General features: G+C 34.9%; 2 protein-coding genes across 2 annotated transcripts; both read right to left on the bottom strand.

Moving 5' to 3' along the window:
- Nucleotides 1-34: 34 nt before the first annotated feature.
- LOC122314056 lies at nucleotides 35-6,235 on the bottom strand. Its single transcript, XM_043129438.1, has 9 exons — nucleotides 5,889-6,235; nucleotides 5,288-5,475; nucleotides 3,845-4,023; nucleotides 3,220-3,504; nucleotides 3,065-3,123; nucleotides 2,942-2,978; nucleotides 2,758-2,829; nucleotides 2,153-2,474; nucleotides 35-633 (listed from the first exon to the last, which is right to left on the bottom strand). Exons 1-9 carry the CDS (start codon nucleotides 6,001-6,003, stop codon nucleotides 205-207), a joined length of 1,686 nt encoding a protein of 561 aa, XP_042985372.1. The 5' UTR covers nucleotides 6,004-6,235; the 3' UTR covers nucleotides 35-204.
- A 7,041-nt stretch (nucleotides 6,236-13,276) lies between these two features.
- Nucleotides 13,277-14,831, bottom strand: LOC122313951 (probable ribose-5-phosphate isomerase 2). The gene has a single exon (XM_043129295.1). It carries the CDS (start codon nucleotides 14,407-14,409, stop codon nucleotides 13,591-13,593), a length of 819 nt encoding a protein of 272 aa, XP_042985229.1. The 5' UTR covers nucleotides 14,410-14,831; the 3' UTR covers nucleotides 13,277-13,590.
- Nucleotides 14,832-17,179: the final 2,348 nt, after the last annotated feature.

The following is a 17,179-nucleotide window of genomic DNA, read 5'->3' as shown; positions in this document are numbered from 1 at the left end:
ACACAGATCATGTTGGTGCAGTTGACACGATAGATTCAAGATCAAGTAATGGATATACTTAAAATATAGACATAACAAACACTACGATATTAGCCCCTCAACTCAAAATGGAGCTTTGCCCCACTTTGGTTTGTTCCCCTAATAGGGGTACAATCAAACTCAAAAGATGAGCCTAGCCTTAATACTGTTTTTCTACTTTACGGACTACACTTCACTCGTTGGGTTTGATACAGGTACCTCACGCTTGATGTCATTAGTAAAGCAGTTCTTGAAGTTCCTGCTGCCTTTTACTGGTAATGATAGTTTCGCAAACACTTCCTCCCTTTGGGGGTGGTTTGCATACAGTATCCAAAGAACGAGGCAGAGCAAGACTCCTACTGAAATCATGCCCAATCCTGCATTCACCATTTTGAGATAACGACCCAGCGGTGGGCAGTAAGTTGTGATGATCGTTTTGAAAGTGTCTCTGACAAAATTGCAATCCTGGAGGTTAAGTAAAGGCGGTGTGTAGTGCTCAAGGGCGTAGCTCTCGTTAACTGCAGCCACCAACTGTGTGTAGATGTTCGGGGTCACCCTCCCTACGGTGGTGCACAAGCCAGCTGGTGACACTTTGCATGTATAGTTCTGCCATACCTGAAAAGTTTACACAGCCAAGTAAAGTAGAGCTAATTAAATCTGTGACATGTTATTAAAGAGATAATAAAGAATTTTCCACTACCAGTCACTCGGAAACACTAAAAAAATACCAAGGTCAACTTCCTTCTTCAAGTGCTGTTTCTTCTTACATTGGCTAATGTTTTATTGGGATTTCATATATGGAAGCCTTCATGCCGTGTTAAGTAATTTACACCTTTATGACATTTGTATCTCTTTCAATAGCTCCTAGGCGAGGTTCATTTTGGAGAAGGGAACACATTCCATTCTATTGAAGATGAATACTTCTCTAACCATCTATCTTACTTGATTACTTCATAGAGGTCAAAGTTTTGAGTACGTTATATGCTAAATACTTCATTTCAAGCAGAAAGCAGGTAATGACACCCACAAAATTTTAGAATGGGACTACAAAACCCACATTTATTAAACCCTTCCCTGTCATAGTCTCTTAACATGCCCCAACCTCCGTGCTTTCTTCCCTTGCTACCTCTGATATCATTTTTAAGTTCACAACTAGATCGACACTTCAAGGTAAGATTAAAATTGTGAGAGATAGAAAGAGCGCGAGAGATTCATAAAAACCTTCAATATTTAAGAGTCTTTTGAAAAGAAGAAAAACAATTACAATTCATTCAATTTCAACAAGAGCTGATAATGATAAACATAGTTAAGCAACCTAGATGGTGAGAGCAAAGCAAAAGGCCTTTACTCAGTTTATCTACATTTGTACATAATTTGTGATGTTGCAAAAGAAAGCCACCAAAAATTCATATGCAGAAAAAGCTATTAGCCTAGTAAATTATTAGGGGTTGCTTATTAGATGATTAGTTGTTATAATTTCATCTCGGTTTTAGATTCCCTAGAGCCCCTATCCAAATTCAAGGGCCTAAAATGGAGAGAGAGAAAGACACAAAGTAGTCCAATTAATTTGTTAAGTACTTAGTCCTACAACATTCACTCGAACAACTATAAAAGTTGTAGGGGCCACTCATGTATCTGTCTCTCTCCCATTCTTAACATCATGTTTCCCATACAGAATTTTAACTTGGCATGTCATGGGAGTTAAGCCGATTCTACAGTTTTAAGGGCCTAAAGTGAATAGAGAGAGAGAGAGAGAGAGAGAGAGAGAGAGAGAGAGAGAGAGATGAAGTGGTCTAATAATATTTGTTGAATATTTAATCCTGCAGCATTCACATGGACAGCCACTCTAGTTCTAGTGTTTGGGTAGAACATAGAAACTCAAACTCTATGAGATCTAAATCCTTTCATCTCAACATGATGTTTCCAGCTAAAATTCTGTACAAGATTTTTCCAGTACATAATTTAAACTTGACACATCAATGGTGTTAAGCCAATTCTACAGTCTTAAGTAGAGTTCTAATGTTTGTTTCCCTCAATAACCAAGTACTGTCCAGATACATATTTAATAAGTAATGCAGATTGCAGATTCTCATAATACAAAAGATAGCAAATAATCAGAATTGATAAAGCATACCGCAGAAGCATTTGCCACAGACACCTCTTGAGGCCCACATTGGCGATCTTGCAGTTCAGAGTCATATGGGTAACAGAGTGGCGGCATCAGAGGACCAGATTGATTGTAATAATAAGAATTTTCCCGGGAGGGATATGTGTCGGCATATGTATAGATAAATTCATTTACAACATTTACAATTTGATTGATAATCTTTTTACTCTGCACAAGTGTCTGGTTTGTTGTTCTTTGGTCAACGCATGGGAGGATGTTGCTAAGAGCTGTTTCTGCATGTGGATATTCTACCCATTCCTCCATGGCCATACAGGTGTCAGAAACTGTACTGAAATGCCAAAAGTAAAACACTACTGTCAGTAAAATATCTTGGCAAGGATTTTTCTTTTTTTGACCCAGGCTGAATCATACATAGAAGAACTACAGATAAGAAACACAGAACTTGAACTGTTTATGGCAAGCAACTTTCTCAACATCACCTGTGAAAAGAACTTAGAAACTTGGTGTTGCTTTATTAAGTTTTTTGTACATGAACAAGTAAAAAATATAAAAATAGGGGGAAAGAAAAAGAACATTTAGTAGAAAGAATCCAAATGAAAACCAAGTCTTACTTGTTGAGGACAACAAAAACTCCACAAAGCACAAATGTAATTGCAACGAGCAACCAACCACTTATTACGAATCTGCAACATTAAGTATGTAACGTCAAATACAAAAGTGAAAAGTGTCTTGCATTTTGAAGGGGGAATAGTACTGAATGTGGCACATGACCACCAAATTGCAAAGGAAACTTACATATGAATTGCATGTTTGTGCCCAAGGATAGACAGGACTGCCACAATATAAATCAGTTAGTTAAGAAGAGGGAAGAATCTAATAGAGGAGACGAATAGATAAAATATTTTCAGTGATACATACTAAGACCAATCAGAGCCAGAAGAAGCATTACTGCTGCCACAGTTATTAAAGCAGAACGCCTGCAGCAAAGAATAAAATATTAGCCAATTAATATCCTGATTTTGGAAAATAATTCTAGATATAGATCTTTTGAAGCAAGGTTAGTGTATACATACACGGCATTGAAGACTCTCTTTATTTTGACAGAATTTTCGTTTGTCTTGTCGGTTAGTGTATCTGCTGCGGTGTTGACGTCCAAATTCAATTTATCAATGTCATCCATGACATCAGAAGGAAGGAACACCTGGGCCACACTAATAGTTTTTGCTAGGGATAGATATTGTGTGACATTTCTTAGGGTCTCCACGGTGAATTCTGACTGGTTTACAACATAATTCAAAGTTTGCAACACTTCACCATGAAATTCATCTTGCCCAACAGAAAGAAGGATACATCCAATCCTGTGGGAGAAAAAGACGGCATTAGCAAGAGTCATAGAAAAAATATAAATTCACCAATTTTTCAGCCTGCTCAACAGAAACACGCAAATGTTTCAATATGGAAGGTCAAAATAAAATCTAGTTCTGTGAATAGTTTTTCATATCAGTTACATAAATTACAGCACTACCAGTCCATTTTTAGATTTATATAGGCAAGGGAAAGGAAGAGATTAAATACAAGTACCAGCAACCAATGGGTCAGTGGAAAATTGAAAAAACAAAATAAGGAAGATCTCCACATACAAAGAGAATGATATTTGAAAAGTTGATAATGTCTGAATTTTGAAGTTCAGAATCTTACGCTGCTGCACATGTGAAGACTAAAAGCAGTACAAGACAAATTCTTTGTGAACGGTGTGATCCTTTTCCTTTTATGTTTATCCTCCAACCACAGCAATGATGAACCACGAGGCATAAGCCAAAAGAAACAAACCATAGGACAGCAAGAATGAAAGCAGAAGCACCTGTAAATCCAACAGACTGCAGATGATGGTTAAAATAATAATGAATACAAATCAACAACAACAAAACAAGAAGACGGAAGAAACATGCAGAAAATACAAACTGAAAATAGAAGACTTAAAACCAAGGGTAAAATACACTGAGTGGATAAAATACCAATTAAAAATTTCATCTAATAACTTGTAAAAAAATGTAATACAAACCCAGAAGTTAATATGCGTTGAGTTTCATATGAATCAGGCTCTATTAGACAGGATTTTGCATGCTATTACTCAGCCAAATAATATCATGAGCCTAATATTATTAGACAGGATTTTGCATGTTATTACTCAGCCAAATAATATCATGAGCCTACAACGTTTTCAACTACAGCTATTGCAGAAACACCAAGACGCCAAAGGAATTGTTTCCCATTGTCATATCCACAACACTCTCATACTCTTCTTCTTTTTTGATTGGTAAGCAACTCACACACTCTAGGGTACTTGAAGCATCGAACCCAATAGCTTATCCACTCCATTTAATAAGGGGTGAAAGTAGCATTAAACCCAAAGGGCCTTGGCCCTTCTTCTTTTTGTTTTTTGATAAGTAGGCCCTTGTCCCTTCTTAAGAGATATTGTGGATATGCTCGAGTCTTTGATTGGAACCAATATTTTATACACCAGTGGATGAATTATTTGGTAAGAATATGTGCATTTATAACTTGGTTATTTTGATAATTAAAATATGTTGGGTAGTGGTACATTCCCTGATTTCGAGCAGTTCAACATGGCAACACTTCAGAAAAGCAATAAAGGATTGTCATAGAAGTTAATACAATCCTCTTGATTCATTATACTAATCAGGGGTTTTTTCCATTTTGGTGCCGATCCAAGTTATTACTTATAAGCAACAGTCGAATTAAGCTTCCACAGCTTTGATTCATTCTGTAATTTTTCAGCCAAAGAATACCTGGTTGACAGGAGAATAGTATCAGAAAAAATAAACGAAGTAAAAGCAGATGTATTCCTCTTCAAGTCCTGAAGATTTTCATATTTTTCATTAAAAGCTTTGGCTTTCTCTTGGAACCGGACAACATAAAGAAATTAGTTTTCAGCATGATGGTAATGCATTAACGTAATAAATAATTACGAAGTTTCCTGCGTAGCCCCCAACACGGAGAAAAAACCAAACTTGTCGGGCATTCAAATTTAAACACATAAATCTTACTACCACTGTATTGTAATAGGGGAAGCAGGACTTTTTTTTTTTTTTTTTAAGTAATAGGGGAAGCAGGACTTACTGCCCAGTAATGCCGATTCGCAATGTCCCAACCACCTTGGTAGCGTCGAAACCCACGAAGAATGTCCAGCCTATTCGTCCTGTTTGCCGCCAAAACAAGCGTGCTTTGAGTGGCATCATCGCTTGAAGGCCCTGGAGCTTGTGCGGCCTCCGATATTCCATTCTTCCATGGTCCTAGATTTTCTTCTCCTGCATGTACAACAACATGAATATACCCTCGCAAGTCGCAACTTACTTATTCAACTCAAAAACAGAAAAAGAACGTTTCTTAAATCAGACAGAAATTAATTTATAAACCGTAACACTCGCAAAAGATGAAAGGTATGTCTCATTTGTTTGCTGGAAAATGGTTCTCTTTTGTATTTTAAACAGAAAGAATTCTCATTAGCTGGATTCCCCCCGCCGCGGGCCCCGGGGGGGGGGGGGGGGGGGGGGGGGATATTTTTCTTTCCTTTTCCTCCGTTTTCACAGCAACCAAACAAGAAAACGAAACGACACTTGTGATCGAGCCACTTACTCTGATCAGATACGAAAAACTGAGAAAAGAGAAAAGCTAATACTACATAGACGGATAACAATTGTAAGAAGACGAGAGGACGGACCTATAATGAACTTAAGAGAATCCGAGCGCGGTACATTGCTTGGCAGAGCTGAAATCGAGCTCAGAGAGACCAAAACGAAGAAGGAAGAGAGCCCAGCAACCAAGAAAGCCTTCATTTCATAGGAAAAAAAAAATCTCCCTCTAACTAGCTCTCTCTGTCTGTGTATCACTCACTGCAGCCACCGCGCCAGAGCAATCGAGCTCATTTCTGAGATCTTGTCCGTCCAAACCTTTCACAAAGCTTCAGACCCTGATTAGCATTTTCTGTTTACTGGCGCAAATCATTAATGGGAAGGGAAGGGAAGATTTATAGGACAAAGATTTGGAGGTAAAAGAAAGAGGGAGTCAGCAAAAGAGACAGCAAAGAAAAAAGACTCACATGGTGGGAGTCACCCTGACGCTGATTACGGGAGTCCGAGTGGAGGAAAGCCAAAACAGCGGGTTACCATTTTTTTATTTAATAAAGTTACTTAGGCGTCGGCTAATCTCCTTCTTTCCTTTTTCTTTCTTCGTGTCTTTTACTTTCAATCAATATGACTCTATTAAGTAACCGAAATATCTTCGCTGCAAGTGGACTTTGTGTATGTTGATTAAAATAATTAATATTAATAGAGTTTGTAAAAATATATACAAAAATATTAATATATAAAAATTTTATTATCGAAGTCATCCATAAGTATAAGGTAATTTTATTATAAAATAAATTTAATATATTATATAAAATTACGATTCAATATTTTATGAGTAATGTATATCATATTTTTATTTTATTTTCATCATATTAAGTAAGATGTAATTCATTTATCATCATTAAATAAAAATGAAACATGTAATAAATGATTATTCAATTATAATAAATGTATTACATCATACTTAATGAGATGAAAGTTAGATAATTTTGTAGTATATAGAATTTTTTTAGAAGTAATAATCGAAACCTATTATATATTTATTACTCCAAAATATTTTTTAATTTTATAAAACTCAAAAGTTTTTATAAAAAAGTGTTTTAGGCACAAAATTTTTTTTATAAAAATAAATTTATAAATTAACATATTTAATATAATACGTTATATTATAAAACCATTTTACTGTAAAATATATTTTACGGGATACCTTTGCCATTATAACAATTATCTTTTATCATAGGTTTTAAAAAGTTTTTGACAGAAAAAGTAGTTAAGCCACGAAGAAAGGAGAAGAAAGAAGGCGATTGATTACTGTTGCATGTGTATGCATTCGTTGCATGGCATAGAAAGTGAATGAGAAAATGATTCAAAAGCTCTAATTCAGGTGTTCATTAATATTAATATCCCGATAGAATATTGAAATTCGATTGGAAAAGATTACAAAGTCGCCTTGGTAGGAATTTATTTTATAAAAATGGATGAGGTGAAAGCACGGAAATTGCCGACTACCTACGCTGCTGCATTTACAAGGGTCGGCAGCGCCAATGCTTTTCGCATTAAAGGCAGCGGCCAATGCCTACTCCCTCTACCACACGCTGCGCGAACGCCGCTGATTCTGTTGCTTCTGTCCTTTCAATTAATTAGTCTTCAATTCTAACAATTATGTCAATATCATAAGTTTTATTTTTTAAACTTTATATATAGAATTAGTCTTTTTTATTAAATTAATTAATTAATATAAATAAATTAATTCCATAATATTCAAATACACATAACAAAATTATGAGAGGATGGTGATAAACGAGTAGTATTACTCTATTTTAAAAGATTATGCATGTCACATTAAACCAAATAAATTTATAAATTACTTATCTTTTAAGACTTGATTTGTTGCTTTTGGACAATTTTCAAATCTTAAACATCAAGTCCAGCACCCATCCAGAACTTTCGTTGGAGTTGCCATGCTTTGAGCCTTGGACAGGAAAATAATAATAATAATAATAATAAATAATATATATATAAATTATATAAAAATAAATTCATAATTTTATATGATACGTTATATCTAGTTTATATTAAACATAATTTTATAATTTGACACATAATATTAAATTATGTTAGTTTTTATTTTTATGTAATTTATTTATAATTAAATATATAATTTTTTTTTTAAGAAAAGAAAAAAAAGAAAGAAATGAAGGGTGGGCCACCATTTAGGTCGTGAAATGAATGACCCCGTACTTCCTTCTAGGCTGAGTCCAACTTCGAGAAAGGAGAAGAGAAGGGCTGGGCCTAATGATCTGTGCGTACGTTATTGTTTCTGTTGGGTATTGCTTGGCTTACCCGTTTCGTTTTAATAGGAGTAGTTTGAGGTCTGCATCAAAGGTGGGTCGGTATATCAATATGTTGGCATATTACATGGTTTTTAGTCCTTTTTGGAGGCAAAATACCAAAGCGCAAGACAAAATTAATAAGCTGGTTCAATGCAAAAAGAAAAAAGAAAGGTTGCTCCTACGTTAAATTATCGAAGTAGGTTAAAAGAATGCAAAACTGGTACGTAACACCATTGTGACAATGATCTTTACTTTTTAAAGCGTAATTAAAGAGAAAATGCATGCAATTGGTTTCCATAGACTCAGAGTTGTATAATGGTATTGGATAACTCCATCTTTCTGAGGGTCAAACCTTGGAAAGATCTTGTCGTTTTCTCTAATTGTTTACTTGTTTATGACGAAACATGATCATGGGTCGTCTCATGGGAATAAAAACTCGTAAAAACTACTGATTGGGAAAGACAGAATAAGAATCAAAAGAAAAAAGGAAAATGATCTAAGAACTAGGAACTTGGCTTCTTCTTCTCCAACTTCATATTTCTTTTTCCTCCCACTCCATCTTGTAACAAAGATCAAGATTAATGAGATAAGAGTTTATATCTTTTTGCATGCATGCATGTACGTATTGAGTACTGATCGAGTACATGATATATATATATATATATATATATATATATATGTATGTATGTATGTATAGTCCATCATGTAGTGTATCTAAATTAGCAAAGGTTTTTAGGATTTGATTATGTTTTTTTCAAGAGCTCTAAGATATGATTAGGATTGATAAGATGTTATCTTAAAACATTAATTAACTTTGGATTTTGATGTTTGTATAACAACCTTGATCAGACATTGCAACAACCAATGTTCTTTCATCACAAAATTACTTCACTTTACATATGGTGTAATAAATTATGGAGAGGGGTGTCGGCAAGCCCTTCAACCAGCTTTTAAATTGCCAGGCTTAACGCTTGGCATTACTCAAGTTGGTATGCCTAGAATTAAGGGGTAATGAAGGTTAGCCTTTAAGGATGATCATGTGTATATTTTCTTGAGTTCTAACATATGGACTTGGCGGCCTCTTTATGTATGAATTCAAATCCAACAAAAAAAATTTCTGTCTCTCTCTTCCCCATTTTAGATCTTAGAATTTAGATAAAAAAATAATATATAATAAGGAACCAAGCTTAAAACGGTGAGTTTTTTAAGTGAAGGGATTGATAAAAAAAAAGTAAGCACAATTTGTGCATTCTTTCGACCAAAAATTGATGGATTTAGACTTAAATGCGATGAAAAGGAGAAATCGACATGAAAAAGAAAGTTGGAAATGTTGAGTTGCCATTTTGTCTTTCTCATGGTTAGGTCGTAGTTAGAATCATTTGATGGGATTTGTTGATCTTGGCCATTTAGCTCTTAAGAACCTAACGATGATCTAAATTCGGAGATTTCACTAATTTTCCATAAATATTATATATATATATATATATATATATATATATATATATTTATATATATATATATATGAGCGATGCTAAACTGCCGTTCAGCAATGACTCCTGGATGTGCCGTCTAATATAAATTTGATTTTTGATTTTGATTTTCTAACATTTTTAAATATTTTTAAAAAAATAAAAAAATATATACTAATACATTAAAAATTACTTTTTTAATAATTAAATAAAAAATATTTAAATATATGAGTGATTAAAATGAAAAAACAAAAACAAGTAACATACTAACATTTTTCTATTTATTTATTTACGAGGGAGGACTCTTGGTATCATTAACATTACCTTTCACCTTTTGACAAAGAGAAAAAAGCGACCAAAGGGATGATGCCTAGCAAAGATAAAGCAATAGGAAGAGATAAGTAATTAGGAGATCGCCTTTTTCCTCTTTTTCCTCAACTTAATAATTCTTTCTATACCTTTTTATGAACTTACAACCTCTTTTATTTTTTTATTTTTTTCTTTTTGACAGAAGAAGGGTTCCTTTTATTTATTTACTTGCATTGGTAGGAAAGGGAAAAAAAAAAAAGTGAAGAGCAATATTATTTCATTAAAAAAAAAATGAAGAGAAATTTTTTGTGTAGTTATTTTTGTGTATTTCCTGTACACTCTATTAATATGATTGATTGCATTATTTTTTAATATAAAATAACTGTTTTAGATAATTACATCAATTAAGTGTACAAAGAGTATATAAAAATAATTATATGTATCAAAATTCATTAATATTACCTTAATATTTATATTTGGTGGTACGAGTTTCACGGGTGACTATAAAAAGTTGTGAAGGAATGATTAAAACTAAATATAAAGATGAATATGTTCAAAATGAACCTGCAACCACCATTAATATTTCGGCAATACTACATACAGTCGTGGAATTACAAACGTCATGCAATCGCTTTGAAAAAGAATGAGGTTCACGATTAAAAATTTAGTTTTTTTTTTCATGTGGGTCCCATATTAATTCATTTTTTTCAAAATAACTGTATACCACTTGTACAACCACTACTACAAATATCATTTCTCTTTATATTTTAACCATCTTTCTTTTGTGCAAATCATGTCATTATTCTCTTTTTTAGGTTGGATTCTTTCGAGTTCCCTTTTGTTTTATTGGACTTATTGTGTATCTATCCGTGAATGCAAGGCCATTGGGCAGGATTTTCTACCAGCCCAAGGAAATTAACCCAATGTTGGTCTTTCAGAATAATATAATATAAACCCAAAAGATAATCCAGAGTTGACATTTTGGGTACAGTTCGTTTCTCCGACTCCGAGGGCCCGACTTGATATGACCATTGACCCAAAAACACCTATATTTATTTTACATAAATGATATTTATAACTAAAGAATGTGCAAATGTCATATGCTACACATTTGCTAAAGAAAAAAAAAAAATTTATGTGTGATATGTGGTATAAGAAAAATGAGTAAGAATTTTCAGAAAGTTAACCAAACAAGACTTGGTTTGGTTTGGTAGGGAGGCCTGGTTTGGTATGGTATTCTCATCTTATCTCATAGAAATTTAGAATCATTATAATTTTTTCAAATTTTCTCACAAAATATAATAAATAATTTAACTTTTTCAAATCTTAAAATAAAAATTATATTAAAAAATTATATTCTAATAATATTTTATTCAACTTTTATCTCATCTCATGTATATCCAAACGAGACTTAGCTTCGCAGTCGAGGCACGACGATCCTACTATCACCACCTAAATCCATCGTTAATCTCGTCAATACTAGCGGTAGAACAAACTTCCCGCACACCACCTCAGCAATGTCTCTCAGAGAAAACCGCCACATGCGCTATTTAATGAGGTTGAAAACGGAATCAGCCTCATTCATGGCGGCCACCGTCATGCATAAGAACCGCACTAAAACTGAAACCAGTAAGATATACTTGCTGAAGAAATATTTTATCTTCTGCAATGTGGAAAAAATTCTAATTCTTGTAGTTTAATTTCGGCTCAATTTGAAGTAAAATAGAAAATGGGATCGGTGAATAAATGCGTTCCCAATGAAGAAACCATAATACCAGTCTCACTTCAGATTTCCCAGACCAACTAAACTGGAATAATACTAATAATAATGAAGGAAAGGAATAGCCACAGTAGAAATAGAATAACTCTATTACAAGGCCTTTACACCAAACACGCCATCCACAGGCCTTAAGATAGCATTGCTCGTGGAAATATGATAGTGGTTTAGTGCTACATAGTACATACAGATTCAATACAAAGTGCGAAAAAGGTTGGGTGCTGCGTACAGAACGAATGCTCTGTTTAAACTATGTACCAAACTACGTGAGACAGAGCATGCACTCCTAAACCACGAGTAAAAACAAAGTTAGATTTGGAAATGTTATAACTACCAGAAAGTAGTGTCAAGTGTCCTGAATCATTAGCATGCCTCAAACGCATCATCATCTGAATGTAATATTGTAACCAACATACTTAAATATTAGGTGAGCAGCTTGTCTGCCAAGAAAACGAGTAGCCAAAAGTAAATCTTAATCATCTCAATGATATGAAAAATAAAAGATAGCCATATACAAAAGATGACTTAGTTCTCTGTAGATTCATCCCAATCAAGTAAGATACAAGATTTCAATCCATGGATACGAAGAAATTCGTCTGTTACACAGCAAAGCAAATGAATTACTCCAAACAACTTTTTGAACATTTCATATATCTTGTACTAACATCCCCAACGGTCCAAGACTCACTACCATGAGCAGAACCAAGTAAATCAGGCAGCTGCACGTTCACATATCAGAATGTCCCAGAGCATGGTTCACAGAGATCTCTCAGAAAAGTAAAGGTCACAAACTAATGTTACTAGATGTGATAAGTTTAATTTACTTTATGGTAAAAAGAGTTTTACAATCTGACCTAGCACAACAAGCTTACATTTCTCTTTATGCAAAACTATACTAACACGGAAATAAAAAAGAATCTGATAACATATCATAATGAAATTTCAATCTCCATTGCAACCAAGAAATCAAGAGATCACAAATGGAGAAACATCATACCTCCTAAGGTCAATCAAACCTCTATAATAAATTTATTTGACATGTGTTACATATACCACGGATGACAGTAGCACTCACTTCTCAGTTGACACAGGCAACAGCTCCCCACACCCCGCTTGTTTCTTCACTATAGTTGAGCATAACCTTCCGTATTCAGAACAGATGCATAATAGACTCCAGACATTTGCAAAAAGAGTCAAAACAAAAATGTTAGCAAAAAAATGAATGCAAAAATATTTTGAGAAGGATCAACCCAGCAATTACATTTACAGATTCTTCTCCAACCTACACGAATAGAAGAAAAAAGGGTGAATCATACCAAATATCTCTTCATGAAGTCAAAAGTGGCCCAGTCCGATTACAAAGATATTGGAACTACATTAAATTAGCATATGCATCTATTCACAAAAACATATGTGCCAGATCCGCCGAGTTCCACATACAAACTATAATATGAATACCTATGCGGAATTCAACATTGAAGGGCAACAACTATGCAATACCACTTCTGTCCAAAGAGAAGAAAACCTCGTATGCAAAACAGACAAAAGCAGAAATTCCAGGGCATCGATTGCCAACAGTTCTGAGCAACAAATGAGATAAAGAAGCGGAATTTCATTTCTAATAGAGCATTACAGCCGACATTCCAAAGGCCGTTCATTCAGCTGTCGACAAAAATTTAAAAAAAAAAAAATCCTAATTCTTTCTTCCTATTCTTTAATCTCAAAATTTGAGGAGATCCTCCCCCCCAAATTTCTACCATATCAATGGTTCTAAAGAACCAAAAGGGCCAAAATTATCCCCTGTTACAAATAATAACTGCCTAAACTTTTCCCCAATTTGCCTCGAAACAAAAAATTTCCAATATTCCTCCCTAAATAAAAATAAAGTTAATCAATGATCATAAAATCAGTTAAACTTATTCTTCACCGTCACGCCAAGCTCCCCCGCTACAATGACCGTGGTGGCCAGGTCAAGGAACATCCCGTGCTCCACAACGCCAGCGAGCCGCAAAATCTCATCGCTCGCAGCCTTCAAATCCCCAATATCCTTCTTAAAATATAATTCCACAATGTAATTCCCGTTATCGGTCACAAAGGGTTCGCTGTTTTCTCCGGAAGTCCTGAGCTTTGCAACGCAACCCGAATCAGCAAACAGGGTCTGCAGTCTATGCGCCGTGAATTTCCAACAAAAGGGCACGATCTCGACAGGCATGGCGAGCCCACTACCACCCAGATGCTTAACGAGCTTGGACTCGTCCACAATAACGACGAATTTACGACAAGAGCTCTCCACCATTTTCTCGCGGAGAAGGGACCCACCACGGCCCTTGACAAGGTTGAGGAAAGGGTCAACCTCGTCGGCGCCATCGATGGCGAGGTCGACAACAGGGTGGGTGTCGAGATCAGATAGAGGGATGCCGAGGGAGACGGCCTGTTCATGGGTCATCTTCGACGTGGGGATTCCGACGATGTTGTGGAGCTTGCCCTGGCGCAAGAGCTCTCCGATGCGATTCACAGCGTGCTTGGCAGTGGAGCCAGTGCCGAGGCCGAGGACCATGCCGGACTCCACATACTCCACGGCCTTATAAGCCGCGATCTTCTTGAGCTCGTCCTGGGTCAGAATGACCGGAGACACAGAAGCAGAAGATGGAGAAGAAGGCATTAAAATCCCCGTCTCCATGGGAGATTTCTCTGAACCAATAAAATGGGGATAAGCGATAGCCATCTCCTTGAATATCTTTACCCCCACCAAACAAATTGGCTAAAAAAAAAAACCGGAATTGGGTTTCTAGACTATTAAAGTACAAAAAGAACTTATTGTTATCTAGGGTTTTGATGTGTGAAGGAAACCCAAAAACTCGAATGGGTTAGAGATGGCTTTTATTGGGGTGCGCAAAATCTACAAAAACGAAAAAGGCAATAAGGAATATCTGAAGAGATATGGGTTATCTTGGAACGTGTGGTGAAGAGAGAGAGAGGGGGGGCGTTTATGAGGAGGAGGAGGAGGAGGCGCAGACACATGGGGTTTGTGTGTGGTTATCATTATATAGAGGGAAGGCGGGAGGTAGGAGGCGGGGTGTTGCGGGGAAGATGGTGGAGAAAATTAGGGGAAAAAAGGGAGTGTGGAAGGGAGGAAAAGAGATTCCTCCAAATGCAAGGACCAGAATCCTAATTAAATCCTATGGCTATGGGTGTTTTGCACTTTCAGGATTAAGGATTTTACCTGTATTTTGACTCATCGGAGAATTTCTTCAAATTAGCCGTGACATTATTATTTTTACATATATTTTTAAATTTTATGTTGAATAAATTAGATCCTTGTCGTATGAATTGGTAGTATCCATTCTTATTGCATTGACAAAAAATATATATATATATATATATATTGCCAAATACTAGTATAATACAGCTATATAAAGCTAAATGAAATACTACACAAATATTTATTTACTAAAATACACAAATATTATAATGGTATTATCCAAGCATGAACAACCCACATTTATATGAATATGGGAACATTTTTAATTTTTAATTTCAATTTCAAAAAGATGATAATTATATTTTTAAACTATTTTTTCAAAAAATATATCGTATTCTATATTAAGGAGGTTGCATGTATGGACTTGATCATGAACATGATCCCTCGTGAGTGAGAATAATACATAGATTAGAGTAGTTTTATACATCTATATGTTAGTACTTCTTCTTTCTTTTTAAGCCCCCGGGGGGATGTTTAGAATATAGGGAAAATAAAAGCCAAATCTGAGTAAAATCTGCAAAAGGTCAAGAAAAAGTTGAAAAGAGTGGTGGGGTTGGTTAATATGGACCATCCATCGTGTCGAGTGGTGTCTATTAATGGAATCGAGGTTGTCTTTTAGGACACGGCCAATCCAAATCCATATTTGATATGAATGAATGAATGAAATCATAGACTTCTTTGTATTATTTTAACAAGTTTAGTGGGAAACAAGGCGTGGAGCTCTCTCTTATCACGAATCTCCGCATATACACCCCATCGCTCCACTCCATTCATTTCCCTGCCATTTATTTGTCCCCTTCTCTCCCTTTTTCCTGTGCTATAAAACCAGATGTTATTTACTTTTAATGTGAAAATATATTTGAAAAGTTTATTATTTTATTTATTGTTATGATATATTTTAAATAATTTAATATATTATATTTGCTCCGCTTTAAATTTACAATATATATAAAATAAAATAAAAACCATCTTGGGAAAGTGAATTGCTAGGCTATGCAGCTCTACACGTCCGCCATTTTTGTCTTCACCAGCCACAAAATTTGGGAACCAGCGCAGCAGTGGTGCTCTTGGAAATAAACACAACAAAACAAAGAACAAAGAAATTGCTGCAACATGCATGCATCATAATTTACGAGAACTGTTTTTCTTTCGATTTCAAATAAGGAGTTTAAAAAACAAAAATATTATCAAATAAGGAGGTTGTCACCCACCGAAGACCAACCGGGGTTGTCTGCAATTCTGCAGCTGAATCAAAGGCTCGAAGCAGTTAGGCAGAGACCGGTAGGTTATTACAGAAAAAATTAATTTTACTATAGAAGCCTTGTTCACACGTAGTCTGATAGATGTCGGTGGTGAATTTCTACCTTTCATCTTCTCTTCCTTTATCGATTTTTTTTATTCAAAAATAATAAAAATTCTACACACCATACTATCCTCCCACTTTCATATTATTAAATAAGATGTAACATATTTATTACTATTGAATGATCATTTATCGCATACTTTTTTATCATTCATCACTTGAATATATCACATCTTACTTAATAAAATAAGAGTAAGATATATAATAATATTTAAAAATAATTTATGTAAACTACAAATAAATAAATCTCGTTTTGTAAAAAAATAGACTCCACTTTAAAAATATATAAAAAAATTTATTTTTTATTAATAAGACCTATTTTCTTTACAGAGAATTTAAATAAAACTTGTCTATTTAAGACGGTACTAGTCTTACTTTTTTTTATTCACCGGTCCTCTGTGTATAAGTAGCCAATTTGTGCAATTTGATTCAAAGGATAAGATGTTATGGACAGATAAGCAACAGACAAGTTCAATTTGACCACGTAAAACATACGAACGACATGCTTTTCATGTGCACGGTTCCAAACATGAAACAAACATGGGATGGTATTCTCGGATTTGCCAGTCAGTCTCGGTCTTGATCCACATTCCGCTTAGGAACAGGTTTGGTCAGGAATTGTCATTTATCTATCTAGGACGATCGAACAACCTTGACCATGCAGAGAATATTAGAAGTTTAAATGCAATAAGCATAAACCAATATTTGAATCGAGTCTTCAAACCCAAAAACCACATTCTCTATGAATTCAACCTCCGAATCAAATAAATCTTTCGAAAGAGTTCAAACGACAATTCCCTTATTCCTATGTCAAATAAATCTCTCGAAAGAGTTCAAAAGACAATTCCCTTATTCCTATGTGGATGGTAA

Source organism: Carya illinoinensis, chromosome 6, assembly GCF_018687715.1.
Source record: "Carya illinoinensis cultivar Pawnee chromosome 6, C.illinoinensisPawnee_v1, whole genome shotgun sequence".
Taxonomy (NCBI): domain Eukaryota; kingdom Viridiplantae; phylum Streptophyta; class Magnoliopsida; order Fagales; family Juglandaceae; genus Carya; species Carya illinoinensis.
Note: the sequence above shows the minus strand (reverse complement) of the source record. Positions and strands in the feature narration are given on the sequence as shown.

What these genes read in the sequence shown, in the direction of transcription:
- LOC122314056 (XM_043129438.1), bottom strand. Translation starts at nt 6,003, where the DNA reads ATGAAGGCTTTCTTGGTTGCTGGGCTCTCTTCCTTCTTCGTTTTGGTC. An exon ending in TTCTCTTAAGTTCATTATAG is followed by an intron (nt 5,476 to 5,888) that starts GTCCGTCCTCTC and finishes TTGTACATGCAG; the next exon opens with GAGAAGAAAATCTAGGACCA. An exon ending in TCTGGCTCTGATTGGTCTTA is followed by an intron (nt 2,979 to 3,064) that starts GTATGTATCACT and finishes ATATTGTGGCAG; the next exon opens with TCCTGTCTATCCTTGGGCAC.
- LOC122313951 (XM_043129295.1), bottom strand. Translation starts at nt 14,409, where the DNA reads ATGGCTATCGCTTATCCCCATTTTATTGGTTCAGAGAAATCTCCCATG.